The sequence below is a fragment of the Neomonachus schauinslandi genome, chromosome 15 (assembly GCF_002201575.2).
Source record: "Neomonachus schauinslandi chromosome 15, ASM220157v2, whole genome shotgun sequence".
In the NCBI taxonomy this organism is placed as follows: Eukaryota; Metazoa; Chordata; class Mammalia; order Carnivora; family Phocidae; genus Neomonachus; species Neomonachus schauinslandi.
Window position 1 is genome coordinate 40,260,968 of NC_058417.1, and position 27,484 is coordinate 40,288,451.

General features: G+C 48.2%; 2 protein-coding genes and 1 non-coding gene across 18 annotated transcripts in view; 2 read left to right on the forward strand and 1 right to left on the reverse strand.

The window, feature by feature from the left end:
* The window catches only part of LOC110573273 (signal transducer and activator of transcription 5B), an 871,639-nt gene extending 869,382 nt beyond the window's left edge, over window positions 1–2,257 (forward strand). The window contains exon 18 of the mRNA XM_044921711.1: window positions 916–2,257. Coding sequence (XP_044777646.1) covers window positions 916–1,078 — 163 coding nt within the window. The 3' untranslated portion in view covers window positions 1,079–2,257. The remainder of the gene's footprint in view (window positions 1–915) is intronic.
* A 1,315-nt stretch (window positions 2,258–3,572) lies between these two features.
* The window catches only part of STAT3 (signal transducer and activator of transcription 3), a 72,961-nt gene continuing 49,049 nt past the window's right edge, over window positions 3,573–27,484 (reverse strand). For 3 of the 16 annotated variants that reach the window (XM_044921700.1, XM_044921699.1, XM_044921697.1), the window contains 19 exons: window positions 25,474–25,569; window positions 25,197–25,278; window positions 24,901–24,995; window positions 24,343–24,494; window positions 22,020–22,178; window positions 21,818–21,910; window positions 20,908–20,967; window positions 16,856–16,885; window positions 16,663–16,756; window positions 16,502–16,549; window positions 14,024–14,107; window positions 12,584–12,682; window positions 12,349–12,484; window positions 11,485–11,537; window positions 11,154–11,248; window positions 10,895–11,034; window positions 9,969–10,181; window positions 6,720–6,762; window positions 5,977–6,437 (listed from right to left, as the gene is read on the reverse strand). In XM_044921700.1, the coding sequence (XP_044777635.1) occupies window positions 6,143–6,437; window positions 6,720–6,762; window positions 9,969–10,181; window positions 10,895–11,034; window positions 11,154–11,248; window positions 11,485–11,537; window positions 12,349–12,484; window positions 12,584–12,682; window positions 14,024–14,107; window positions 16,502–16,549; window positions 16,663–16,756; window positions 16,856–16,885; window positions 20,908–20,967; window positions 21,818–21,910; window positions 22,020–22,178; window positions 24,343–24,494; window positions 24,901–24,995; window positions 25,197–25,278; window positions 25,474–25,569 (2,067 nt within the window). In that variant the 3' untranslated portion in view covers window positions 5,977–6,142. Of the gene's footprint in view, window positions 5,657–5,976; window positions 6,438–6,719; window positions 6,763–9,968; window positions 10,182–10,894; window positions 11,035–11,153; window positions 11,249–11,484; window positions 11,538–12,348; window positions 12,485–12,583; window positions 12,683–14,023; window positions 14,108–16,501; window positions 16,550–16,662; window positions 16,757–16,855; window positions 16,886–20,907; window positions 20,968–21,817; window positions 21,911–22,019; window positions 22,179–24,342; window positions 24,495–24,900; window positions 24,996–25,196; window positions 25,279–25,473; window positions 25,570–27,484 lie in introns of those variants that run through there. The other 13 variants (XM_044921706.1, XM_044921701.1, XM_044921703.1 and 10 more) reach the window with 12 other exon arrangements.
* On the forward strand, window positions 22,395–22,467 carry TRNAR-CCU. The gene has a single exon. It is a non-coding gene; the product is annotated as a tRNA-Arg (tRNA).

Genomic DNA, 27,484 nt, shown 5'->3' on the forward strand with positions numbered 1-27,484 from the left:
CTGGTGGGCAAAGGGACCCAGAGCTCCTGTAGGTCTGAGACCACCCAGGCCGGGCTCCGGCATGTGCCCAGGTACAGCGAGGGAGATCAGCCAGTGAGAAGCATAGAACATAAGCTACATATAGGAGGGTCCTTGCTCTGGTGCTGACTGGCTGTGTGACCTTGGGAAAATTATTGAGCCTCCCAGATGTTCAGTTTCCACATCTGTAAAATGGAGGCAAGAATACCTACCATATGGGATTGGGGGCAGGACTCAGGTGAGGCTGTGGTAAGGGATAGCTCCAGATGGGGCGGTTGCTCTTAGGAGTTGGAGGGAAACGGGCTATCACTTGCTCCTGTCTGGAGTTCCCAGGGCAGAGAATTAATTCTCTCCTGAGCTGTGGGTGGCTCCAGCTGGATGTCTGGGTGTCTGGCAGACACAAGCTGCACTGGGATGGCCATGGGCTTGAGAGTCACCAAGACTGGAATTCCAATCCTGAATCCATTTGCCAGCCAGGTGGCCCTGAGCAGGTTTTCGAACACGGCCAAGCCTCAGTCTCCCCCAGTGTAAAGTGGAGCAGATACCTACCTCACAGGTGGCTAAGCCCAGCGCGTTGTAGGTGCTCAGCAAATGGAGCCCATGGTTGAATGGAATAGTGTCGCAGTGGGCAGAACTCACTGACCCAACCGTGTTTTGCAGAGGGGGAGAGGGACGGGGACAAGGGAGAAGAACTCTCTGAGCCCACTCAGTACGGCAATGAGTGTTGAGACTAGAACTTGAGTAGCTCCCAATGAGCCAGTGACTGACATTTTCAGCTTGGGGTTCGCGGGCCCGGCCAGCCAGAGCCAGTCCTGTTCCCGTGAGACTGTGGTCTGAGTGGGGAGGGGGCCAGCGGCATGCTCAGCTCCCTCTGACCTCCCTCTCCCTCTCTCCCAGCCCTGACCCCGTCCTCGACCAGGATGGAGAATTTGACCTGGATGAGACCATGGACGTCGCCCGGCACGTGGAGGAACTCTTACGCCGCCCGATGGACAGTCTGGACCCCCGCCTCTCCCCGCCTGCCGGCCTTTTCACCGCTGCCCGAGGCTCGCTCTCATGAATGTTCGAATGATACGCTTCTCTTTGGAAACAACACTCAGTGTGAAGGGGTCGTGTTAATGGTGATTTTAGTGTTGCTGTGCATACAGATGCCTCGGCCGTGTGTGTGTGTGTGTGTGTGTGTGCCTGCCTCGCCTGCGCCCAGCAGCCACCAGCTTGCTCCCCAGATCAAGGCGCCCGAGGGCCCGCCGGGCCTGTGTCTGTCGCGGGAGGGGCTCCGCTTCCGCCGGCTGCTGTCACAGGTGCTGTTCCTGCCCGGGCCTGTCCGGCCTCGCCGCTGTTTGAAGGAAATTATTCAAGAAGGGGCTTGGAGACGGGTCAGGTGTCCCAGCTTCAGTTGTACTCCTGAGTGAGAAGCTTTGGCTCCCAAATGTGTGCATATGCGTTTGTGTTTGTGCATCTGTTGGCATGCACGTGTGTTGGTCTATTGATTCTTTCCCTCGGGAGGGAGGCTGGGATTCAGTTTTGAGTCATGTTTTATACTTTATCTAATGACTATGGACTCGAGATTGTTTGTGACCCGAGGGCTTCTCTAGACCGTGGCCCTAACGCAGCAGGAATGGGTCTTTGCGGTTGGGTCTGTCAGAGCTGCTCTGAGTACGTAGTTGCTTGGCCTCCCGGCCTCCTGGCCTCCAGCCGGGGGACCTGGGCTTCATGTCTGTGGTGCCGTTACCCGGTCTGCTATCATTTTCCAAGTGTGATCGCCTCCCCTCCATCGGGCCCCAGCCTTCTTTCCCTGACGCTCTGCAACCCTGCTCCCAGGAGAGGGGGGAGACGGGCAGGAACTGGGCTAGGACGTGGTGGGTGAACAGAGGGCTGGGGACTTGGCGGGGCTGATCTCCCTCTCCTGGAGAACTGCACTGAGAGACGGCCGCAGAGAAGCTGCTTGCGGCATGCCTGTGGAATCCCGAGTGAGGGGTAAAAGCTCAGCTCGTTCCCCCCTGCTGGCAGGTGGACCTGGACTAGGCCTCATCACAGTTGCGTAACGCCGAGGTCCGAGAAGGCCTTGCTCCCGGCCTCACGTGCTCCTCCCTCGGAGGCTCTGTGACGTGCAGCCGGGGGCAGCTGGTGGCAGAGGGTCGGGAGTCCCAGGTTTAAACATCCCTGAGGGAAGGTGGGGACCAGAAGAGGGATCCTTGTGTACTTTGTACATAGGCCACACATTTGTGTAAACAGTGTTTTCGAATAAAGTATTTTTTTCATAAATTTGCTGGCACGGCTCCCGCACGGACAGCCCTGGGTAACGGGGATCCCTGGTGCTGGGGTGGTTTTGTTGCTTCCCTCCCGTGTGGCTGGTGCTGTAATGCTTCCAAAGCTACCACTCTGCACCCTCTTCCGTGTGTTAAGGGTGCCCACCAGCCCTGGAACGCTGTCTCTGCTTCTCAGAAGCCAAAACAACTAGGGCTGGAGGCCTTGGGGGAAGGGGGCGGGGGCCAGGAGCGGGAAGAACGGCAGAGGGGGGGTCTGGGCCTCTCCTAATCAGCTGCTGCTATAAGCAAGCTGGAGGGGGGGGGGGGGGGGGGGGGGGGGTGGAGGGGCAGTGCCAGGGGCAGCAGGGAGCCTCAGCGACAGTCCCTCCTTGCCCGCCTCTTCCCGGACACCAGCAGGTGGCACCATCCCACTGCCACCAGCCCATTCAAAGGGCCAGCCGGCCCAGTGACCCGTAGGGAAGCTGGGGGAGGAGGATGGTCTCCCCATTTGGACCCCCTGGCGCCGACCTGCTGCCAGTCCAGGGGCTGTCACTGGGGCCCTGGCGGGGCGGGGGGGGGGGGGGGTGGGGGGGGGGGGGGGGGGCCGGGGCCCCCCCCGGGGGTTTTTTTGGGGCGACAAAGGAGAGGGGGGGTTGGCGGCCTGCCCAAGGGGGGCGCGGGGGCCCTGCGGGGGGCGGGGGGGGGTGGGCTGGCGGGGAGAGCAGCCGCTAATCTCCCCTTGCATCTCGGCAGGGCTGGCGGCTGGTATCTCAGCCCGCGGCGCGGTCTCCATGGCGCTCGGCACGGGGGTGGGGGGAGCCAGCCGAGTGGGCGCATTGATGTCTGTGAATTATCACCACCGGTCGGGCAGCCAGTGAAGTGTTTCCGTTCATCCCCTCTGAGTGAACTGAAGAGAAAGCGATAATGGAGCAACTGTGGGAGGGGAGGCCTTAGGGTGGGGTGGGAGTATCTTCACCCCAAGCCCCCTTAGGTAGCGCTTATCTGACCCCAGACAGGTTCGTGAGGCTTGCAAAGGCCCGAGGAGGGGGGAAGGAAGAGGGAGAAGGGGGGCCTCCACGGACACCTCTGGCTCCTCCGGTTACCCCTTCCCTGGAGGCCACTGGCTAACATAAGATGGGGGGTGCTCGGGGCCCCAGAAGTGGGCTGCGGGGACCAGCCTGGGAGCAGGGGCCCCCGCCTCCTGTCAGGATCCAGGCTCCGCCTGTGGGTAAGGCCCCCTCAGAACTGAAGGGGGGAGGGGAAGGGGGACCTCTAGCAGCCAGAGACAGAGCTGCCACGCCCTCAGACGGTTCCTATATAACTTTTATTTCTGGAAGTTAAAGTAGATACAGCAATATACAAAAACAAAACAAAAAACCAAAAACCCACAATAATATAAATTTTTACACTATGAAGTATACATTGGAATTTGATGCGGTGACCAGGACAGCAGCATACAAACCACTGTGCAGGTAGGTCGAGCCATCTATGGGAACCCCTCAGCTGGGCTGGGGATGGGCAGGGGGAGACAGTGGAGAGAAAGCGGGCAGGTCCCAGAGGGCTCGGTTCTTGAAGGGAGGGGCTAGAACAAGTCTCGGCTCCTCTCAGAACTTCTGCTACAATCAGAGTTAAAACCAGATACACGTGCTACCTCGAAGTCACCAGCTTTTCAGTGTCTGCGCCATAGAAGCCTGGATCCTTGCCCCAGGTGCCTCTGATCTAAATCTTCTCTCAGTTTCTGAGTTAAGCTTATCATGAAGTGAAGAGTGTTGCTAGAGGAGGGCGAGCTCTGTACTACCTACCAACCAGTTCTAGGGAAGGACAGGGATGGCCAAGCGCAACCCCTGTCCGTCTTGGAGAGAATGTCTTCATCCCCTTAATTCTGAACCTGGTGAGTACGGGTAAAACAAACAGCACACCATAGAAACTCTGACCAACTGAGATCAGGTGGTCCTGGACCACCCGATCTAGTCAGGCCTCTGGGTCAGATGAGGCCCAAATACTGGAGACCACGAAGTGTTCTGAGACGCACAGTAAATGGGAGTTGTTCTGCCTCATCTGTGAGGCCCCCATGGGGAGGAGATAGTCACCAGCACGGGGGGTGGGGGGGGGAGGCCAGGGTGTACACTCCCTCACACAAGGGATAGACCTCGAGTTTATCAGTAAGCCTTTGCCCCCGGCTTAACCAAGTGAAGAAGTGATTAGAGGTGCCGCGGGAAATCACCAAGAAACCGGGATAAGAACCGTATTCCCTGAGCTCAACTAGACCCTTGGCTGGGGCCCCAACAGTCTGTTGTGTTCCACCTGTAACTCTCGCCTTCTTATTCCAGGATTCTCAAAGCAAACAGGACAAGGGACCTTTAGACACTGAAAGGAGCCCTACACAAGGGGGGTCAGGTGGACAGGGAGGAAAGATCACCCCATCCCTTATAAGGCACCCACAGGAACAACCCAGGCTCTGGAACAGGAGAAGTCCAGGGAGACGGGCGGGGGGGGCGGGGGGGGGCAGGTGGTAAGCACTCCTCTGCCCAGCCTTACCTACTAATAGGCCAACACATTAAAGGGGAAAATAAAAACTTTGTTTATTAAAAAATGTCTAGGATGTTTAGGTTGTCCTTCAACCTTCCTATTTCATAACCAAAGGCCAAGCCACAGCTTCAGATGTCTTTTAAGGGTTGGATCTGAAGCCCATTTTAGGATTCTATAAATTATCAGCCTGAAGAAAGCTGAATGCTTAAAGCACCAAGAAGGCTACTGACTGAGTTGTCTTAAATACAGAAAAGGTTATGCCAATACAGTGTTTTTTGCCCTTTAATTTTTTTTTTAATTTAAAAAGAAACTTAGGGGCTGTGAAAGTCCTATCTTCTATTTGGTTGTTAGCAGGGTTAAAAGTGCAATGCCAGGAGGAATGTAGCTAGAGGCAGCCTGTGGTGTGAGCTTACAGAGACAGGCAGAGGGATGCGCGGGCACCAGGAGGCACTTGTCTAAGGACAACACGAGCTGCTGAGAAAGGAGGGCCGGGGAGCCAGAAAAGACCAGAACATTTCCTTTTTCTCCCTCTTGCCACCCCTTCCACATCCCCCGGTCACAGTCTCAGAGAACACATTCTTATTTGCATTTAGGTAAAAGCGTTATCACCCACGTTCACGCATTTCTCTATTTTTAAAAGTGCCCAGATTGCTCAAAGATAGCAGAAGTAGGAGATTAAAAAAAAAATCTGGAAGCACAAAGTGAGAGGAGTCTCAGACGATCTGGGGGTTGGCTGTGTGAGGGGTGGTAGAACACAGGTAGGTGCCTCTGTCCTCGCTCTCTGCAGCCTCAGCCCGCCGCTCCTCACATCGGGGAGGTAGCGCACTCCGAGGTCAACTCCATGTCGAACGTGAGGGACTCTGGGGGGACAGAGCGGGAGAGCTCGTTCAGTTGCCTGAGCCCGCGAGCCGGCAGGGCATGCTCCCGCAGCCCTTCGGGGGACAGAGGCCCAGCCAGCACTGCCATCCAGGGTCCTTGCCCCGTGTGGCCAAGACAGGGTTGGATACTCCAGATTTACTCTCCTCCCTAGAGGGTCTGGTCTTCTGGAAGGGCTCAGTCCCCTTCCTCCCTTAACTCGTTCCCAACTGTCCGCGTGGAAAGATCGAAGGCTGTCCTGCAGAATGGGGCAGCCCGGAGCCACCGGGTGGCTACTGAGCATCACAGTGTGGCCAGTCCCACTCAAGACGGGCTGTAGCCGTACAACACCCAGCAGGTTTCAGAGACTTAGTACAAAAAAAAACCTCGATAACTTTCTCTTATGTGCTAAAATGCTAGTACTGGGGATTTACTGGGTTACAGAAAAGATACTATTAACGTTAACCTCACTTGTTTCTTATTGCTGTTTTTCACGTGGCTACTAGAAAATTTGCACTTACAGGCGTGGTGCACATTTGGTTTCTAAGGGAGAGCACTGCTCTAGAACTTTCTACCAATCGCGCGGTGAGGGGGGCAGCTCTTGGCTCGGTGCATGGCACACGAAGGGGGCTGACTTCCCTCCTAAGGACAGGGTCTGTCACCAAACACTCACCGAACTGCCCTCCTGCTGAGGGCTCAGCACCTTCACCATTATTTCCAAACTGCATCAATGAATCTAAAGTGCGGGGGGACATCGGCAGGTCAATGGTATTGCTGCACGTCGTTCTGTAGGAAATGGGGAGCAGCAGGAGGGGAAAGGGCCGGGTTGACAAGACACAATGGAGAAAAAAAAAAAAGAACAAAACACACACACACAAGCCATCAAACTCTGGTCTCCAACAGAAAAATAAAAGCTCAAGCTTTTTAAACACACAAGGTCACTTTGAGTACTACACAGAGCCCAGGACGTTCCGGCCCTTCACAGGATAGCTCTCACCCAGCGTCCTACTCCCAGGAGAACTGAGGACACCAGAAATGAAGGCCAAATTGAGAAGGGAAGCCACTTACGGTGTCACACAGATAAACTTGGTCTTCAGGTATGGGGCAGCACCTGCGAAGAAGAAAACTGGGGCTTACTAACTGCGACCCCACTGTGGGCCAAGGGCAGGAGGAAGCCGGCTATCTCATCGGCACTGACGTGCACCCCACTCCATCCTGCAGCGGAGGCCGTTTTGAAGCCCCACCTCCCCTCAGGGCTGCCCTCCCACCACTGTGTCCTGTGGGGTGTGTGAGGCACCTGCAGCTTGGTGGTTCAACCTTTTCCATAGAGCTTTCCTGACCTGCAGAGACTTTTAAGCACACCCTGGTCCCACCTGAGCCTAGACCAATGCCAGCCTGTTTGTTCTTTCCCTAGATGATGTGAACACTGAGCTGCCTGCATGGGGTCTGAGGACTGTATTCTGGCCTGGCCGAATCTCTTCGCTACAACTTCTCCGCACGCAGGAACGGAGCCGACGCAGTCTGGCCTCGGACGCACACGGTCCTGCTCAGATGCCAAAGTCACCAAGTCTCTAAGAGAATGTGGAAATTGCTCATGCTGTTGCGAGGCCCAGAGTCATACTTTTCATTCCTATGGGCATTCATCTGCCTCTACTACTTTTTAGGTGAGCCGTATTAGTAACTCCCCAGTTGGGGAGCAACATCATACAAAGAGCAGCCTCTCTGTCAAGGGAGGCTGCCTGGTGTGGCAATACCATTGACTCCGGACTGAAGACAGGAGGCCTGGGACTTGTCATGTCTTCCACAGCTAAGACACCCGGAGCAAAGCACTTTCTACACTAAGAGGGAGGGGGAAGAGGGAAGTGCCCATCTGGGTCATTTATAATTCTTTTTTTTTTGTTTTTTTTAAAGATTTTATTTATTTATTTGACACAGAGAGACACAGCGAGAGAGGGAACACAAGCAGGGGGAGTGGGAGAGGGAGAAGCAGGCTTCCCGCCAAGCAGGGAGCGCGATGTGGGGCCCGATCCCAGGACCCTGAGATCATGACCTGAGCCGAAGGCAGTCGCTTCACCGACTGAGCCACCCAGGCGCCCCTCATTTATAATTCTTGTTCCATAGTTAGAAGTGTGAGGACTGGAATAAATGAATTTTAGACACTAAATGTTTACACCAAGACGTCAAGGAGTCTTGAAGACACTGGCATGAAATCTGGTGGATTCTGGTGAACAAATCACTTAGGAGGTGTGGGGCAGGGTGGCGTGGGCCGAGAGAAGCACAGTTATAAAGCTTGAGATTTATAGAGAGACCAAGGAATCAGAAAGTATGCTGACAATCTGAGAAAGGCATTGTCAGAGGGTCCTTAGATTGCCATCCAAGCTTATTTGGGGCCAAGAAATAGATTCATGTGGAGCAGAATCCAAAGACGTTACCCAGGCAGGGTTCTGGTGTCTTATAAATCCACCGTGGTGCAGACCTGAGGGGAGGCGACATCCTGGACAGAGAAGGATTTAGTTCCCCAGTGATCAGGTAGCTGAGAAAACTAGCTTTAGCCTGAGATTCAGCAAGAGCAGAAACAAAGGAGAACCAAGACTGAAAGTGGAGCTTTGTACAAGGTTGTCAACATACTTCATCCAATTTGTACAAGGTTGTCAACATACTTCATCCAATTTGTAAGGTAAGGGGCGTGTCATTTCTAAGAGATGCCTCTCTACCTCAAGCCACCTAGAAATCCTGTGTGGGGTCTGGTGAAAAAGTAAGGAAGAAGGAAGAGTCCTGGGAAGACATCGATCTATCCCTGGGGGCAAAAATACTTTCATGATGGAAAACAAGAGGAAATGGGCACAGATCCATCTCCTGGAGGATGCCCACTTGAATGCGGGGACACCCCCAGCACTCAGCCCACCCCATCGTCATGCTCCCAACATGCCAAGCCCCTCAGTGCCCACTGCTTACACTCGCCTCCCTAGGAGGCCGGCAAAGCACTCAAGTAATTAGTTCCTTTCTCTGCCTGGGCTCTTGACCCGAGAAAACACTGGTGACTCCAGGCAGGAAAGGACCTTGCCTGCCGGTCACACAGGATGGCTGATGATAATGGAGGGCTTGGCCTCAGATTGGGAACCTGGATCATGAAAGCAAAATGAGCCAAAGGACCAGCATTTGGATCTAAATGTCCTCTGCAGAAAGAACAAAGAGTAGCGTGTTGGGACTGATAAACACATCTCCCAACTGAAGCACAGCTGGAAAGCCAGATAAGTAGCAGACAGGAAGTGAGAGTTAGTTCTTCTATAGTAGGAACAAAACCCAACAACATAACAAAGGAAAGAGGGAAGTCACTTAACAAGTAACTCAAATTCCTTTTTCAAGTCCCAGTCTTCCCCCATCCCAAGAAGTTCCTCAGAGGGGATTCCTAGGAAAAGGTGGGTGTGTGCTTGCGTGAGGTCTCTGCGCAAAAACAGTTTTTCCAAAAGCAACTGGAGTAGGGAAGCTACCCTCAAAGGATCACTTTGAAGAGCCCCCTGCTGGCTCTCCAATTAAGGGAAGTTAAATAAAAACAAAGAATGGCAAAATCATAGGCTCCCCATCAGGATCCGGACCAAGAACCCAGAGAGCCAAAGCAGCAAGTGGGGATGGCACAGAGCAGCGGGGCCACCCCTCCAGGCTGCTGACCTCACTAGCGGTTACAAGCTCTCCATGAAAGTGTCTACAGGGCTTACAGAAACACCTGCGCTCCTGCACATGACGCAACCGCTTCATTCGAGAGCTGCTCGTGCTAAATCCCACCCCGAGCCCTCCCACAGGTTACAGGCTCCCCCTCAATCACCCCTCCCCCAGCCTCTGCTCACAAACCGCGTTCCTGTGCTGCTAACACTCATTTCCTCCAGAAAGCCTTTCTCCATCCCACACGACACTGCTCACGTTGTTCAGTGATGGGGAAAAGGAAACACACTAGACTCGAGTCTGAGTCGCAGACCTTCCAGCAGCTACTGTGTGAGAAGCGCTGTGCTGGCTGGACATCCTGTTACTAAAGAATCCTGTCCTCACTCTCTCGGCAGCATTTTAGATGTCTGGGGTGAGTGTGTGTGTGCTATTTCTCCCTTTAGCCTGGCAAGTTCCCTGTGGGGCAGAGACAAGTGACTGATTCCTCTCCTCTCTCCAACCCCATCAGCCACCCCAAAAGCACTCACTACAAAGTTCTTTCCCATAAAGAGGAATAAAAGATCAGGCCCTTCGGGCATTTCCCTGTCTGTCCCCCAGGGATCCTGCAATTGCCCCCTTTTTCCCAGAATTAAATGCCCGACAAGGAAAATCAACAACTACCTGGGTCAGCTTCAGGATGCTCCTGGCTCTCCGGTCGACAGTACTTTCCAAACGCCTCCTCCTTAGGAATGTCAGGGTAGAGATAGACCAGCGGAGACACCAGGATGTTGGTAGCATCCATGATCTTATAGCCCATGATGATTTCAGCAAATGACATGTTGTTCAGCTGCTGCTTGGTATATGGTTCCACTGACTGGATCTGGGTCTTACCTGTCATGGGACATTGTAAGGGAAGATAAGGGCACCAGGTAATCTCGGAGAAGACGACCCGATTTATTTTTCCTTGAAAGGGGAAGACATGCCAACCTAGCTCCTGAGCCCTGAAAAGCCTGTCCAGTCAGCTGGCGCTGTGGAAATGTTCAGCTGGTTTCTGGAGAGACTACCCAGTTGGGTCATAGGCAATATACCTGAATAACTATGTGCATAAGATATATTAACAAGGTACGTAAGAAAGGAGACGAAGAATGAGATTTAAATTGCAAATTTCTGGGCGCCTGGGTGGCTCAGTTGGTTAAGCGACTGCCTTCGGCTCAGGTCATGATCCCGGAGTCCCGGGATCGAGTCCCGCATCGGGCTCCCTGCTCTGCAGGGAGTCTGCTTCTCCCTCTGACCCTCCTCCCTCTCATGCTCTCTCTCTATCTCATTCTCTCTCTCAAATAAATAAATAAAATCTTTAAAAAAAAATAAATTGCAAATTTTAGGCAAATATTAGCCCCCGAAGCAAGCAAAAACAAAACTGGCAAACAATCCTTCAGCTGAAAGAATTTGGAGAAAAGAAGTCACTGAAAAGTGTTACTACAAGTCGGAAGTAGGGGAGTGCAAAGCCACCTTTGCCCACTAGGGGGCAGCGGGCACTCGAAACGAGTGCAGTGTGGCAGCCGCAGCAACTGCCACCAGGTGGGGTGGGTGAGAGTCCAACTTACCGCTGATGTCCTTCTCCACCCAAGTGAAGGTGACACCTCCTTCTTTGCTGCTTTCACTGAATCGTAGCAGAAAGGTGCCTGGGGGCTTGGTGCTCAAGATGGCCCGCTCCCGCTCCTTACTGATAAAACCCATTATGTACCTGGAGCCGAAGAAGAGCGACAAGATCTGGGCTGACAGGGTCCCCACCACTGGCCTGCTGAGAGAGCAGGTGACTTCTTACACACGTGCACTCCGCCAGACACAAGAGTTTCAACTTACCCTTCATTCCAAAGAGCCAGGATGTACTTTTTCACAAGGTCAATGATATTGTCTAGCCAAACCCAGAAGGAGAAGCCTTTGCCAGCCATGTTTTCCTAAAGAAAAGAATAATGGGAAAAGCCAAGTCCACCCTCCCAGCCTTTTCCTTCCTTGAGGCACGATGCCACCAAAATCCCCAGGCCCATCTACCCTCAGGTAGGTCCTACTGACAGCGAGACCATGAGTCTTCAGCCTCCAAGCCCAGTCCCATCCACGACAACCTCACAGGTGAGCATTCCGTCCCACTCCCACTCCCACTAGCTGGCCACAAGGATTTAACAAGACGGCTTACTTTGCAAAATTTAGCCCACGTAATCTGACACCCTGAATAGTTCACACCAGGTCCTGAAGGAAAAAAAGAATAAAGCAGTGTAATTTTCAGGTTTGAATCGAGGTCTTATTTCTTATAACAGAACACACATTCCTACACATGTGTCCCACAATGGGCTGAGAAACCACTGGCTTCCATGGTTTTGAAGGCTCCCACTGTCGTGCGCATGTGTGTGCGCACACGCACACGCACACACATCCACCCTCACAAAACCCCATCATGGGATCACCTAGGGTGTTGTTTAGCCTAGCGGAGGTGGTGGACGACATATCAAGTCTCTCCCCCCTCTCCCCACCCCCTCCTCCTCCTCTTGCATGGTGGACTGGGGACCAGCAGCACACGTGAATAAGCTAACAGTGTTAGAGGCTCATGTCTGGGGACAGCACAGGATAAAGCTGCTTTCCGTGCAGGTAGCATGTAAAATAGTGCACTAAATTTTTTTTTTCAGGAGGGAAAAAACAAAACAAGCGTCCAGTTTACTGAAGAAACGGACAGGGATGTCAAGCTTTTTACCTCTGCCTTCTAACAAGCACTTAAAAAATCTCTTCCTAAGGTTAGACAAAGTCGTGCTCTGGAAGGGTGGAGGGGTCCAGCCACCAGGAGAAAAGACATCTGCCTCCTACCTCGGAAATGATCACCAGGAGGCAAGCTTCCTCTGCCTCCCTACTCCACTGGTCCCGCCCACCCCACCCCACCAACTGTGGGAGCGCATGCGTTCTGGCCCCAGCACAGAGCCTCGCTCAGCCAATTTTCCTGAATGAACAGCCCCACAGGCCAGATTCCTTTTCTGAGGAGGGCAGCAGGGAAAAGAGGGAAAATGCTGACCTAAGAGTTTCTCTGCCAGCGTAGTCAACTGCTCGATGCTCAGCCCTCGCTTCGTGGTGGAGGAGAACTGCCAGCTCAGCACCTCGGCCACTTGATCCCAGGTGCCAATCGGGGGCTTGGTGAAAAAGTTCACGTTCTATTGAAAATGACACAGTTGCTCATTGAGATGAGACAGCGGTGCCTGATGACCCCCACGAGGGACCACAACAACGGTTTCCAGAGGATGGGCGCCTACCTTGGGGTTGTTGGTCAGCATGTTATACCACAGGATTGATGCCCAGGCATTTGGCATCTGACAGATGTTGGAGATCACCACAACTGGCAAGGAATGGGTCTGTGGAGAAAGTGGGGAATGAGTTGGGGAAGCAGAGGGCCCTCAAAGCTTCGAACATCTCTTCAGCCATACCTGCAGGTTTTGGAATAAAAGGATGTGCCATGAACCACACCTACTGCCAACTTTTGGGGAAGAGCGTGGCTGAGTCAGCTCAACACCCAGAGTGGAGAGAGTGCCAAACATGGGCCACAGGGCACAACCAGGAACTTGAAAATCTGACTTGCTCAAAGCTGGAACTCACAGCCCCCAGATTCCCCATTTATAAAACCTGGAAGGCATTCTCTGAGAACTGCAGCTGTATCTACCCGTTAGACAGCGAGGTCCCAGGAGTCAAAGACAAGGATTCTTGCTTTCTTCAGCTCTATCTTTAACTTAAAGATCAAGAAAATTGGTAAAAGAGAATGCAAATGCCATGATTTCCTGTATACTAAAAACACTGGCTATCTAAAGACTATTTTGCCCAAACTTTATAAAGTCAACTATCACTAATTTCTTTCTTTTTTTTTTTTTTTTAAAGATTTTATTTATTTATTTGACAGAGAGAGACACAGCGAGAGGCGGAACACAAGCAGGGGGAGTGGGGGAGGGAGAAGCAGGCTTCCCGCCGAGCAGGGAGCCCGATGCGGGGCTCGATCCCAGGACCCTGGGACCATGACCTGAGCCGAAGGCAGATGCTTAACGACTGAGCCACCCAGGTGCCCCAACTATCACTAATTTCTAAATACAGATTTTCACATCAAATTTGCTGAAAGCTGACTTTATAGTTGACCCTTGAACAACATGGGTTTGAACTGCATGGGTCCATTTATACGTGGATGATTTTTTTTTTTTGCTAAACAAAGTACAGTACTGTAAATGTATTTTCTCTTACTATTTTCTTAGCAACATTATCTTTTCTCTAGCTTACTTTATCGTAAGAATACAATATATAAAACATATAACATACAAAATATGTGTTAATAAAAAGAATTAAAAAATTAAAAAAAATGTGTGTTAATAGACTATGTTATCAGGAAGGCTTCTAGTCAACAATAGGCTATTAGTTGTTCAGTCTGGGGGGAGTCAAAAGTTACACACAGATTTTCAACTGGGCAGGGGGTTGGCGCCCCTAACCCCTGTGTTGTTCAACGGTCAACTGTATGTGCATCTTCTAAGCACTCAAGCAAGACTCTACTCTCAGCTGGGATACTCTGGAGTTTTGGGAGAAAAACAAGCAAAAATAAACACAGTGCTAAGCAGAGAGTCATAACTCTACCTTCTGTAGAAAAAATCCCAACTAGAAGTTCTTGTCCCAAATCACCCCTGCATGCAGCCCTGTCCCAACTCTGTGGCAGAACTCACCTCAAGATCAATCTTGAGGCCTTGGTGATACACCTCAGTCTCAAAGGTGATCAGGTGCAGCTCCTCGGTGACAATCAGGGAGGCCTACAATAACAAGAAGGACACTCTCTTCCTCAGAGAGAACGGCCTTGGACACTAACAGCCATAGCTGAGGAGAGCAACATGCCACAGCCACGCTGCACCAAGAAGGGTAGTCCACCAGCGGGCCACAGACACACCGCTAGGGACACAACTCTGAGCACATGCTCTCTTCAACTCTAAGTGCTATGATCTTCAACCTCAGCTTTTACTGGTTCTTCAACCTCATCCTTTACTGGTTTTATTAGAAAATTCCAGACCCAAGAAGTTAGTTATAAAACGTGTAAGGCACAAAGAATAACAAAACAATGAACACCTTTACCCATTACGCAATGTAAGAAAAAGACCATTACCACTGAGATTCTCAGGGTGCCCTTCCCCACTCCCATTCCTGTCCCTGCTCCCTCAGATCTAACTGCATTTTGTCTTTTGGGTTTATTATTTCCTAGCTTTTCTTTATGGCTTTACCTTATTTATATATCTAAATAAGGTAAGCGCTGTTTAGTTTTGGATGTTTGTGAACCTTATACAGATGAAACCATACCCTACGTACTGGCGTGACCCACTTTTGCATGCCTCACTTTTTGCGTCCATGGTTGTGTGAATCTGCTGGTTATTCATTTTCACAGTTATATAGTATTCCATCATAGGACTCTACCACAAATCCTTTACCCACTCTAGTGGTGATGGTGGGTTATATTTAGGACTTACCATCAGGCTGCTGTGACATTTTGTACATTGTCTCCTGCTACATATAATTGTTTTTCTGAAGCGACAATTTATACTCCCACCAGCAATATAGCTACCTTATTTTCAGTAAGACTTCCCAATGAATTCTCAGAAACACAATGCCAATTCATTTTTAAAACACTTTTTTCCTAACTATAAAAATTATATATGTTCAGTTTAAAATGCAAATATTACGGAGATAGAATAGAGTAGTCTTGGATACCAACAGCAGCATAAATACATCAACACTGTTTGGTATATATTCCTTGAGAACTTTGGGATGCATACACGAATAGGCAAAAAACAGTGTAGTACACTTTTTAAACAAATATACTATTCAAATTATTTTGCATCTTGCTTTTTCTTTTTTTCTTTTTTTTAATAGGTTCCACACCCAACGTGTGGGGCTTGAATTCACAATACTGAGATCAAGAATCACACACGCTCTACCCACTGAGCCAGCCAGGCGCCCTGCATCTTGCTTTTTCGAAACAAATATGTCACACACATTTTTCTATGTTGTTGCACTTCACTCTTAATAGTCAAGTACTATAAATTCACCTTTTTTTTTTTTTTTTTTTAGGTCTGCTACATTTTAGAGAAGAGGGAAGACTGGCTCAGGGCATAAACACCAGAAAAAGAACAGGGTGTCACAATCTTTTCAAAAGAGTAAAAACTAGTTTCTGGTCACATTTACCTATTTTTTTTTTAAAGTAATTTATTCTTGACACTAAGCATTCTATAATCTGAATCAGAGGGAGGGAGACAATAAGGGAAATAAGGGGGACCGGTTTATTCTTTTTTTTTTTTTTTTAAAGATTTTATTTATTTATTTGAGAGAGAGAGAATGAGAGACAGAGAGCACGAGAGGGAAGAGGGTCAGAGGGAGAAGCAGACTCCCCGCTGAGCAGGGAGCCCGATGTGGGACTCTATCCCGGGACTCCAGGATCATGACCTGAGCCGAAGGCAGTCACCCAACCAACTGAGCCACCCAGGTGCCCCAGGTTTATTCTTTTTCTTAGATATTTAACTCCGACTTATTTTTTTTTTTTTTTCTTTTTTTAAAAATTTTTTTTTTTTATTTGACAGAGAGAGACACAGCGAGAGAGAGAACACAAGCAGGGGGAGTGGGAGAGGGAGAAGCAGGCTCCCCGCAGAGCAGGGAGCCCGATGCGGGACTCGATCCCAGGACCCTGGGATCATGACCTGAGCCGAAGGCAGTCGCTCAACCAACTGAGCCACCCAGGCGCCCTAACTCCGACTTATTACAACCTTCGATGCCACCGCAGTGAGAAAAACAGGTCACCAAAAATGGAGCCAAGTCATTTGGGCTGGCAGAAGTTGGAAGGGGAATCTGGAAAGCCCCAGGCAAGGTGGAAAGCTTCTTTTCTACTAAATGAGTGTGGGTAAGTCAGCCAGGGACTTTCCACTCCTCCTTAAAGATGAGCCACTCCCGCCAACTCCCGGGACAATCAAGGAAATGCTCCAAGCCAGAGAACTCCAAAGCAGATACGACTTCTGACCATGTCATTCTGACCTGCGGTGATTTTTCTGTGTGACTACAGCTTAACCACAGGTTGGTGTCTCTAATTCTGGGCAATAAGAAGGTTCTTGTTCTTTCCCCATCAAAGGAAACCCTCCCAGTTGGCTTTCATCCGCAACAAAACTTACGTCACAATTGGCTCGGCCCCCATTGCCACATCTTTGCTCTCTCAGGGTCTGTAAGAGAAGCAGGGAGCACCCATGTCACGTGAGGCTCCCCACCACCAACCTCCCCCCCCTCCCACGACCAGACGCCCTGGGAGACGGGGACCCAGGCTCCCTCCTTGTACCAGGTGTTTGAATTCTGCAGACAGGCTGCCGTTGTTAGACTCTTCCATGTTCATCACTTTTGTGTTTGTGCCCAGAATGTTAAATTTCCGGGATCTGAATCACAGCAGAGAAACCAACCACATAGGTGACGGGGTAGCCAGAGGACAAAGTCAGATTAAACAGATCAAAAGGAAGCCTCCAGGCTGAACTTACCCTCTGAGAGCTGCAACATCCCCGGAGTCTCTGTTAAGAGTATAAACTGGTGTTAATAAAACTGGCCCTGTGTTTCTTCAAAAAAATACCTGTCATTTACTCTGCTGGAAAAACCACTGTTCTCCCGGGAATTTCTGTAAATGATTCAATTACATTTTATATGTGACATATGACAACCCTCTCCATACCTACCCAGCATCAACTCCCTCTTCCCAACAGACCCTTGGTTCTGCTCAAGTATCCTTCCCATGCCCACCTCCAGGGGATCCTGATCGTTAAGTACATCAGAGCGGAGCATGCCCACAGCGCAGTGGTGCTGGGGGTGAGGACATGACCTATGCTGTCTCACTCAGACTGGGAAGGAATTACAACCCAGGCTGGATTTACTGTCCACAGCTTCAACGGAATATGAGCAAGGAAGCATGGGACCTTAACTACCACAAGCAACCACACTGGAACTCAGAAGGGAATCTTACAAAGCCAGTAATACTTATGATGGCCGAGAAGGCAAATGGAAGATTCTGGGTCCTGGGTGACATAAGTGAGTCACTAATCTCACTGTCAGGAACTTGCCCTAACTCTGCATTTCCAGTTACACTGGGCTGCAAATTTCCTTTATTATTTAAGTCACACTGGGTTTTCTCTAAAGGTTTACTATTACCGGCAACTCAGATCATCCCATTTGATATTAGCTGGACATAGTCCTCCCAGAGTGTCCACCGTCTTCCAGCTCTATGTGTTTGAATGTATAGTTTTTTATGTAGTCACATTTCTCAGTCTTCTCCTTTCTTCCTTTTTTATTTTAAGTACTGTTTTAAAAGTGCTTCTCCACTGCTATATATGCACTAATATAGCTACTATTTATTAAATAGAGCATTTTGTGGGGGTTTACAGATTAAAATTGATCAAATTTTAAACCATTCAGAAGATACCTTTCCATATATCACATTTTAAAACTTAAGAGTTCTTGTTACCAGGAAATTCTCCCTCATGTTTAGTCTAGATTTCCTTTTTATTTTTTTAAGATTTTTATTTATTTGAGAGAGAGAGAGAGAACGAGCAGAGAGGAGGGGCAGAGGGACAGAGGGATTTATTTGACAGAGAGAGACACAGCGAGAGAGGGAACACAAACAGGGGGAGTGAGAGAGGGAGAAGCAGGCTTCCCGCCGAGCAGGGAGCCCGATGCGGGGCTCGATCCCAGGACCCTGGGACCATGACCTGAGCCGAAGGCAGACGCTTAACGACTGAGCCACCCAGGCACCCCTCTAGATTTCCTTTTTAGAAAAAAAAATTTTGTATTACAGCTTTGATATATAATTGATGAACAATAAAGTACACTATTGAAAATGTATGTGGATAAGGTCTGACATATGTATACATGCTACGCATACTGTGAAATCATCAGCACAAACCAGATAATGAACATACCCATCATCCCCAAAGTTTCCCCAGGCCCATTTGTAATCCATTCCCAAATCCCACACTCCACCCCACCTCTGTCCCCAGGCCACCACTGATCTGCTTTCAGTCACCATAGATTCATTTTCATTTCTAGAATTCTATATAAATGGAAACTGAAGCACGACTCTTTTTTTTTTTTCTTGGTTTGGCTTCTTTCACTCAGTGTAATTATTTTGAGATTTCTTATGTGTTGCAAGTATTGATAATTCATTCCTCTTTATTGGTAAGTGATATTCCATTTATAGATATACCACAAATTATGATGCTCCAGTGGCACAATTGGTCAGTGCATGCTTATAGATATGCCACGAATTGTTTATTCATTCACCTATTAACGGACATTGGTGTACAGCCCTTTGTGTGCCTATATACTTTCATTTCTCTTGGGTTAATACCTCGGAGTGGAATGATAGGCTCCTAGGGTAGGTGCCTGTTTAACTTCATAGGAAACTGCCAAATTCTTTTCCAAAGTGGTTTTACCATTTTGCAATTTTACCATCATTATATTATATATACATTCACCTATGCTTTTAAGATGCATGAGTTTAAACATATAGATACCTCTGGTGGTTAGCAAACAGTGAAACTCAAGTTTCTCATTCAAATCCTCCCCAACAGCAGGTATTCCCAAAACTACTTCCTGAATAATCCATCCTTTACTCATTGATTATACAAACTTGAAGTCTATTTCTGGACTCAAGATTTTCTTTCAATGATCAATCAGTTTATTCCTGCCCTAGTAACACACTCATTTAGTAACTGAAACTCTACATTTTAATATCTGGCAGGGCATCTTCCCACACCACTCCCATTTATTTTTATTCACTAAAAAATTTTTTTCTAGGGGCGCCTGGGTGGCTCAGGTGGTTAAGCGACTGCCTTCAGCTCAGATCATGATCCCGGGGTCCTGGGATCAAGCCCCACGTCTGGCTCCTTGCTCAGTGGGGAGCCTGCTTTTCCCTCTCCCTCTACCTGCTACTCCGCTTGCTTATGTTCTCTCTCTTTCTGTCAAATAAATAAATAAATAAATAAAAATTCTTTATTTAAAAAAAAAACTTATAAAAAAAATTTTTTTTGAAAGTGGAATGGTGGTTGCCAGGGGCTGGGAGGATAAGGAAACAGGGACTTGTTCAATGGATGTAAAGTTTCCATGTTGCAAGATGAATAAGTTCTAGAGATCTGTTGCACAACAATGTGAATATACGTAACACCATACACTTAAAAATGAGTAAGATGGGTGCGTGGGTGGCTCAGTCGTTAAGCGTCTGCCTTCGGCTCAGGTCATGATCCCAGGGTCCTGGGATCAAGTCCCACATCGGACTCCCTGCTCGGCAGGAAGCCTGCTTCTCCCTCGCCCACTCCCCCTGCTTGTGTTCCCTCTCTCGCTGTCTCTCTCTCTGTTGAAAAATAAATAAAATCTTAAAAAAAAAAAAAAAAAAGAATAAGACGGTAAATTTTACGTTCAAAATTTTTACCATAACTAAAGATAAGTAAACACATCCATTTTTTTTTTTTTAACTATCTTTGTGGGGCACCTGGGTGGCTCAGTCAGTTAAGCATCTGCCTTCAGCTCAGGTCATGATCCCAGGGTCCTGGGATCGAGCCCCACATCGGGCTCCCTGCTCAGTGGGGAGCCTGCTTCTCCCTTTCCCTCTGCCTCTCTCCCTGCTCGTGCTCCCTCTCTCTCTCAAATAAATAAAATCTAAAAAAACCCAAAAAACAAAAACTATCTTTGTTTATTTTTCTCATCTTAGCTACAACTTGAAGGGCAAGTAAAGAGATTCTGTTCACATTTTGCTTGGTGCCACGTTAACTGAGAAGAATCAACATCTTTATAATAAAAGTCTGCAATCCAGGAATATGATTCATTTCATCACTTTTTACAATATCCCTTCTCATAAAATTTCATAATTTTCTTCAAATAGATCTTAAACATTTCTGTTAAGTTTATCACAATGTATTTTTTTACTTTTTGCTTATTGTGAAATCACTTTTTTCTATTATAATTTCTGACTGGTTAATGCTAATATATGGTTGAAGTTATTAATTTTTGTTTATTTATTAAACCTACCATCTTCCTTAAGTCCCTTATTTTATTAGTAATTATTTTCCAGTTCACTCTCATGACAATTTCCAGATACTTATGTCACCAAAAATTAAGGATAATGTTCTTTTTTCAAATCTCTTCAAAGGGTATGTGCTTTTAATTTTTGAAAAGTACAGTCAAATTTTGAAAAGTGTGTATTCAATTATGTGGTGAAGTATGGAACAATGAAAAGCATCAATTTTTCCTATATAGCCAGGGTTTTACATGATATGCATAAATTACATTTATAGGTAAAAAATTAAAGAAAAAGGGGGACTGAGGGTCACAACAGCAATCACAACTCATATCTGTACCACCAGTTTTGTGGTTTTGTTCAGGCACGTAAATGACAATGCACTACAAGACTTTTGAAAACTTTTGTTCAAAAAATGAAGATCCCTGAATGGAGATAAAGTCTCTAAGTTCACATGGTATCTGTCCAAGTTCTCATTTCTGTCTCTCATTTGAAAAAAGGAAAAAAAGAGTTAAGATACAGAGTACTTACTTGTCAATGCACACTTTAATTTTAAGCTGATAATTTAACTCAGGGAATTTGACCAGCAATCTATTTCAAAAAAGGGGGAAAAAAAGGTTTTTGAGTAAAGAAAAAAGTATCAGTTAAAAAAAAAAAAAAGTCAGTAGGCTCCCCCAAGCAACTCCTACTTGAAGGAATATAAAATTCACAACGCTTCCTTTCTGAAAGGTGAATAAAGCACAATCCCAAATTCCTCTTCTGCTAGTGCGTCTTTGACCTAAAGTTGAGTATCACCCCTTCAGGCCAAGAGGTACTGAAAGAAAGCCTAAGAACCTCGAACTTGGACAAAGTTGTGAGAGATTCACAAAAGGATAATAAAAGTCGTTTCATGAGAAATATTACGGGAATATGTGCTCTGCAGCTGGTATTCTTTCTGTTAAACCTGAAACCTAACACCAAGTTTCTGAGGGAAATTTCACTGCAGAAGGGCAAACCCCAACATACCTGCTCTGACTTGGGTGTGAAAGTCACACCCTGCCCTGCAAGGCCCACCACCCACCTGCTCCATGGCCTCTTAGCTTCTATATCTCGAAGCCTTACTCTTTCCCTTAAAATCCTTAGGGAAAAGTAGGCTCAAAGAACAGAAAATAACCAGCATTATTTTGCCTCTGTTGCAGGGCAGAAGGAGACACCAAGGCCTAAGACTATAGGGCTGAAATTATAGGAATTTGCCCAGGTAACTTCAAAAAGAGGTAACCATTCCTTGGCTTTTGACAGGAGAAATCAAGGAGCAAGCTGATATTATGCCAACAAATTCCATACACACCATACTACTGCCTGTCATGCCTAGAAAGAACAACCCTGGCCACCTACTTACTGCTCTCGTCCTAAGAGCGTCTCTCAATAAAATATCTACCAAAAGAGGAAGCGTGGGGCCGACCTGACTTTGGTAGTGAACTGGACTCCAGTCTTGATGACTAATGGCCGGTCAGGATGCATGGGCATGCAGGGCTGCCGCTCAACCACGAAGGCACTGAAAGCAAAGCGAGAGACAGCAGTCCATACACTTCTCAGAGAACTGGTCTTTGTCCTGTGCCTCCGAAGCGAGGGGATGAGGGAAAGGAACTAAAATTCTAAGTTACCTTTTCATTAAGTTTCTAAACAGCTCTACAATCCTCTCCTCCAGCATTGGCCGGTGCTGTACGATGGGATCCCCTTTGTAGGACACTTTTTGCTGCAACTCCTCCAGTTTCTTAATTTGTTGGCGGGTCTGAAGTTGAGATTCCGCTAATGAGGTTATCCTGCCAATAAATAAGAAAGCCACTAGTTACCTCAGTGAGTGCACACCAGTGAGCTGGAGAAGGGGCAGGGAACACCACAGATGTAAACACCACCATGTAGTCCCCTAAAATAAGAAAGGGGAATTTTTTTTTTATTGTGGTAAAATATACATTATGTAAAACTGATCATTTGTAAGTATATAATTCAGTGGTATTAAATAAGAAAAAGTGGGGGGTGCCTGGCTGGCTCAGTTGGTAGAGCATGTGACTCCTGATCTCGGGGTTGTGAGTTCAAGCCCCACGTTGGGCATAGAGCTTACTAGAAAAATAAAAATAAGAAAAAGGGAGGGTGCCTGGGTGGCTCAGTTGGTTAAGCGACTGCCTTCGGTTCAGGTCATGATCCCGGGGTTCTGGGATCAAGTCCCACTTCGGACTCCCCCTGCTCTACGGGGAGCCTGCTTCTCCCTCTCCCTCTACCTGCCACTCCCCCGGCTTGTGCTCTCTCTCTCTCTGCCAAATAAGTAAGATCTTTTAAAAAAAAAAATAAGAAAAAGGGAATCTATTTTGTTTTTTAAAAATAGTCCCTTCCAGAACTTAACATTCAAAGAGAGAGCTAGGCATAGAGGAAAAAGTGTTAAAACTTATACCCCAAAGAAGGGACTGGGTGGCTTAGTTCGTTAAGCATCTGACTTCGGCTCAGGTCATGATCTCAGAGTCCTGGGATGGAGTCTTGCATTGCACTCCCTGATCAGCAGGGAGTCTGCTTCTCCCTCTCTCTCTGCTCCTCACCCCCCCCACAAATAAATAAAATCTTAAAAAAAAAAAGAATGTATTTTTAAAAAAGCACTTAAAACTGCTTTCAGTGAATTAACAAAATTCAGGGTTAGTGAGGATGTGAACAAATAGGCTTTCTCATGTAGGGCCGTCCTAAATTTCCAATTTCATGCTCTACATGCTGGGTGCCCCTTTATGTTAAGTTTCTTATAGTTTAAGCCGGTGCATCATGGGCATTGGTTGGGCTTTGCACGTCAAGGATGCTCACTAAGGACCTGCTGCGTGAATGAAAGCAAAAGAGCAGATAAAGAATGATCCCATTGATGTGAAAATGTAGAGATGACGATCTTTTTTTTTTTTTAAAGATTAATTTATTTGAGAGAGAGAGAGAGAGAGTGCGCATGCATTGGGGGTGAGGGGGGCAGAAGGACAGGGACAAGCAGACTCAGCACTGAGCACACAGCCCAACATGTGGCTTGATCTCATGACCCTGAGATCAGGACCTGAACCGAAATCAAGAGTCAGACGCTTAACCAACTGAGCCACCCAGGCACCCCTAGAGATGACGATCTTTATGTACATATGTACAACAGCCGATGGCTAGAGGGATGGCCATCGAAATTCTAGCTGTAGGGACCTCTGAATGATTGGTTTTTAAAAGACTTTTCTTCTCTTTATTAATTTTCTGTGTATGAACTTTTTTCCCTTACAAAAAGCATGTGTCATTTTAGATTATTAAAATAACTAAAATTGAAACTTTGGTCTGTGCTACGTAGTTAAACCAAAAGCTTTATTTAAATTATTAAATAAAACAGGGGCGCCTGGGTGGCTCAGTCAGTTGGGTGTCCGACTCTTGGTTTCGGCTCAGGTTGTAATCTTGCAGGCATGGGGCTCTGCACTCAGCACGGAGTCAGCTTCGCATTCTCTCTCTCCCTCTCCCTCTGCCGTTCCCTCCATGTGCTTGCTCGCTCTCTCTCAAATAAATAAAACATATTTAAAATATAGCAACATAAACAAATTTTTATTAAAAAATTGTCCAAATAAAGTAAAACTCTTCAGACTTTAACTCTTAGACTTGTTTTTTCTTAAGATTTTATTTATTTATTTCAGAGAGAGAGAGTGTGAGCGCACACAAGCAGGGGGAGGGGCAAAGGGAGAAGAAGAGACAGAAGCAGATGCCCCACCGAGTAGGGAGCCCAACTCGGGGCTCGATCCCAGGACCCTGCGATCAGGACCTGAGCCAAAGGCAGACCCTTCACTGACTGAGCCACCCGGGTGCCCCTAGGCTTAATGTGAGTACATCAAAGTCTGCATCTGTGGGATGGAGTCCAACTCCTGAGCCTGCCATTATGACCGTAATTTTAGCACAGCATTCTAGAAAGAAAGGAAACTCTCCTCCGTCATCTTTTACCAGTTTTCTAGGCGATCTAGGCAGATGTTGGGAGGGCCTCCAATGCACGCAATCTGCTGCCGCCTCTTCCAGTCAGCCAGCTCTTCGTCCGTGAGCATTTTCTGCACATACTCCATCGCTGACAATAGCCCCGCCAACTCACTCACGATGCTCTGGTTGGAAACCCAAACAAAGTCAGAAAACATTTCCTCAGACCGTCTCTAACCACACTCTTTTTTTTTTTTTTTTTAAGATTTTATTTATTCATCTGAGAGAGAGAGAATGAGAGAGAGCACATGAGAGGGGGTAGGGTCAGAGGGAGAAGCAGACTCCCTGCCGAGCAGGGAGCCCGATGAGGGCGGGACTCGATCCCCGGACTCCAGGATCATGACCTGAGCCGAAGGCAGTCGCTTAACCAACTGAGCCACCCAGGCGCCCTCTAACCACGCTCTTAAGTCAATTCCAGAGAAGGAACTTATTAGACGCCAGGCAAGTTCTGCCACTAGACGCGGCGACCGCGCAGGTGCGGGGGAGGGGGAGGGGGAGGGGCGAGCAGGGGAGGTGGTCGGATGCTCTTACGCGCCGCATCTGGTCCAGCGCGGTGAGCATCTGCTCCAGCTGCTGCATCTTCTGCCTGGTCACTGACTGGTTGTTCCCATTCAGATCCTGCATGTCTGTGGGCGAAGGAAAACCCCCTTGACCCGATGGAATACTCGGATCCTTAACAGCTGCGCTCGCGTAAGCACCAGGAGCCCCCGTGCACCACCTCGGCCCCCGCCACAAACTCGGAGCGGACGCGAGAGACGCAAGTCCGGGAACTCAGGGAACAACCTCACTTTCTACAGCAGATTTTAATGTCTCTAATAGTCACTTGCCTCCTTGACTCTTGAGGGTTTTATAGTTGAAATCAAAGTCATCCTGGAGATTCTCGACCACTTTCATTTTCTGTTCTAGATCCTGTTTAAAATACCAACACACAAACCAAACCAAACCAAACCAAAACAAAAAGACAGAAGTGAGCAAGATTTTCCTGGGAGGAGGGAAAGGAAAGTTTCTGAGAATTAAAATGAAGCCAAAACCTCAAAAAAGACACACACAGGACCCACAGGCAATGTCCCCAAGGAAAGGCTTCCTGCCCAAGACTTGCTTCACCTGTACTCGCTTCCGAACATCCTGTAGGTGCTGCTCCAGCATCTGCTGCTTCTCCGTCACCACGGCGGCTGTGGGGTGGTTGGCCTGGCCCCCTTGCTGCCGGAAAAGGGAATCAACACACATGTGAACGCAGGAAATACGGGGAGAAAAATACTCCTGTCCAGTTGCCATCCCACCCACCACCCTTTCTGTTTGGCTGAGGTGCTGCTGCCACTGGGCGGGGAATGGAAACAGAGGCAGCATTCCGGGCGTCGTCAGCATGGTGCAAGGACCCTCTCCCCCGGTTTGGCCTGTGCCCTTGCCTTTTTACCTTAGGCCACCTCTAAAGCCACTCTGGGTTGCACTAGGGGACCACATGGGGAGCTAAGACATGGTCCCCACCTTCGAAAACCTCATTCTAGGTTAAGTACGTTAAAAAAATTCAGAACTGGGGCGCCTGGGTGGCTCAGTTGGTTAAGGTCTGCTTCCAGCTCAGGTCATGATCTCCAGGTCCTGGGATCGAGCCCCACATCGGGCTCTCTGCTCAGCAGGAAGCCTGCTCCTCCCTCTCCCACTCCCCCTGCTTGTGTTCCCTCTCTCGCTGTGTCTCTCTCTATCAAATAAATAAATAAGATCTTTAAAAAAATTTTTTCAGAACAGTTATGACAGCAGATCTTGGATGCCTATTTAGTGTAGGTGGTAGCCAGCACATTTCTGTGGTATAATAAAAAACCACTGTCCCAGAGGTGAAATGCCATAAGAAGAGAGAACACCTCACGGGAGAAGGGGAGGCTGGTACCTTGAAAAGGTCAAATAGCACATGAAATGTGAACATGGTAAACTTTGTCAAAGTAGTAGGATATCTGGGGCACGTGGCTGCCTTAGGTGGAGGAGCTTCTGGCTCTTGATCTCAGGGTGGTGGGTTCAAGCCCCACACTGGGTACAGATTACTTAGAATGAATAAATCAATAAAAACTTAAAAAAAAAAAAGGAATAAGATACCTGACCCCCCAAAAAGACCACACAGGGGTGCCTGGGTGGCTCAGTCTGATAAGTGGCCAACTCTTGATTTCAGCTCAGGTCATGATCGCAGGGTCGTGGGATCGAGCCCCACGTCGGGCTCTGCGCTCAGTGGGGAAAGTGCTAGAGATTCTCTCCCTCTCCTGCTGTATCTCCCCTTGCTTAAGTGCTTACCCTCTCTCTCTCAAAAAAATAAATAAATCTTTTTATTTTATTTTTTAAAGATTTTATTTATTTATTAGAGAGAGAGAGAGAACACAAGCAGGCAGGAAGGGCAGAGGGAGAAGGAGAAGCAAGCCCGACTTCCTGCTGAGCAAGAAGCCTGACATCATGACCTGAGCCGAAAGCAACACTTAACTGAATGAGCCACCCGAGTGCCCCTAAATAAATCTTTTAAAAAGAAAAAAGCTGCAGTGATCAAGACAGTGAATATTGGTACAGGACTGAGGTATCAACCAATGGAACAAAACTGAGAGTCCAGGAAAGACATCATAGAACCAGTTTTCCAAACTAGAAATTCTCAGTGTCAAAGACAGACTTCACACTGAGTCACCAAATCCTCCTGGCTCTGTGCTCCGTAATCGCGCAAATAGATCTCTAGTTCCACCGGCTCAGCTCAAGCCCCAACTATTGATCTCTTTGCCTCTAGTCTCTCTCATTTCCAATCTGTTCCCTACACTGCTACCAGGAGTCTCCGAAATAGACCCAAACATGCCAGCTCTACGGAGACCCATTCTCTCCCTTTCCAGCGGTCCCCATCCAAGTCCACAGAACACAAACCTCCCTGAGAAGTTTAGGGAAGCCAACCACCACCCTGATTTTATTCTCTTCACAGGGGGAGTGACTCATCTGATCGGTGAGATTAGGAGAAAGACTCTGCATGCACAGATCTTCAAAGAACCCAGCACTTTAGCTGGTGCCTCTCTCCTCCACCGCTGCCTTCCTGGGCCACACCGAAGGCAGGAGTGAGGGCCTGGTTTCTAGAAGCACTTCTAGAGGCCGCTCGCTCTGT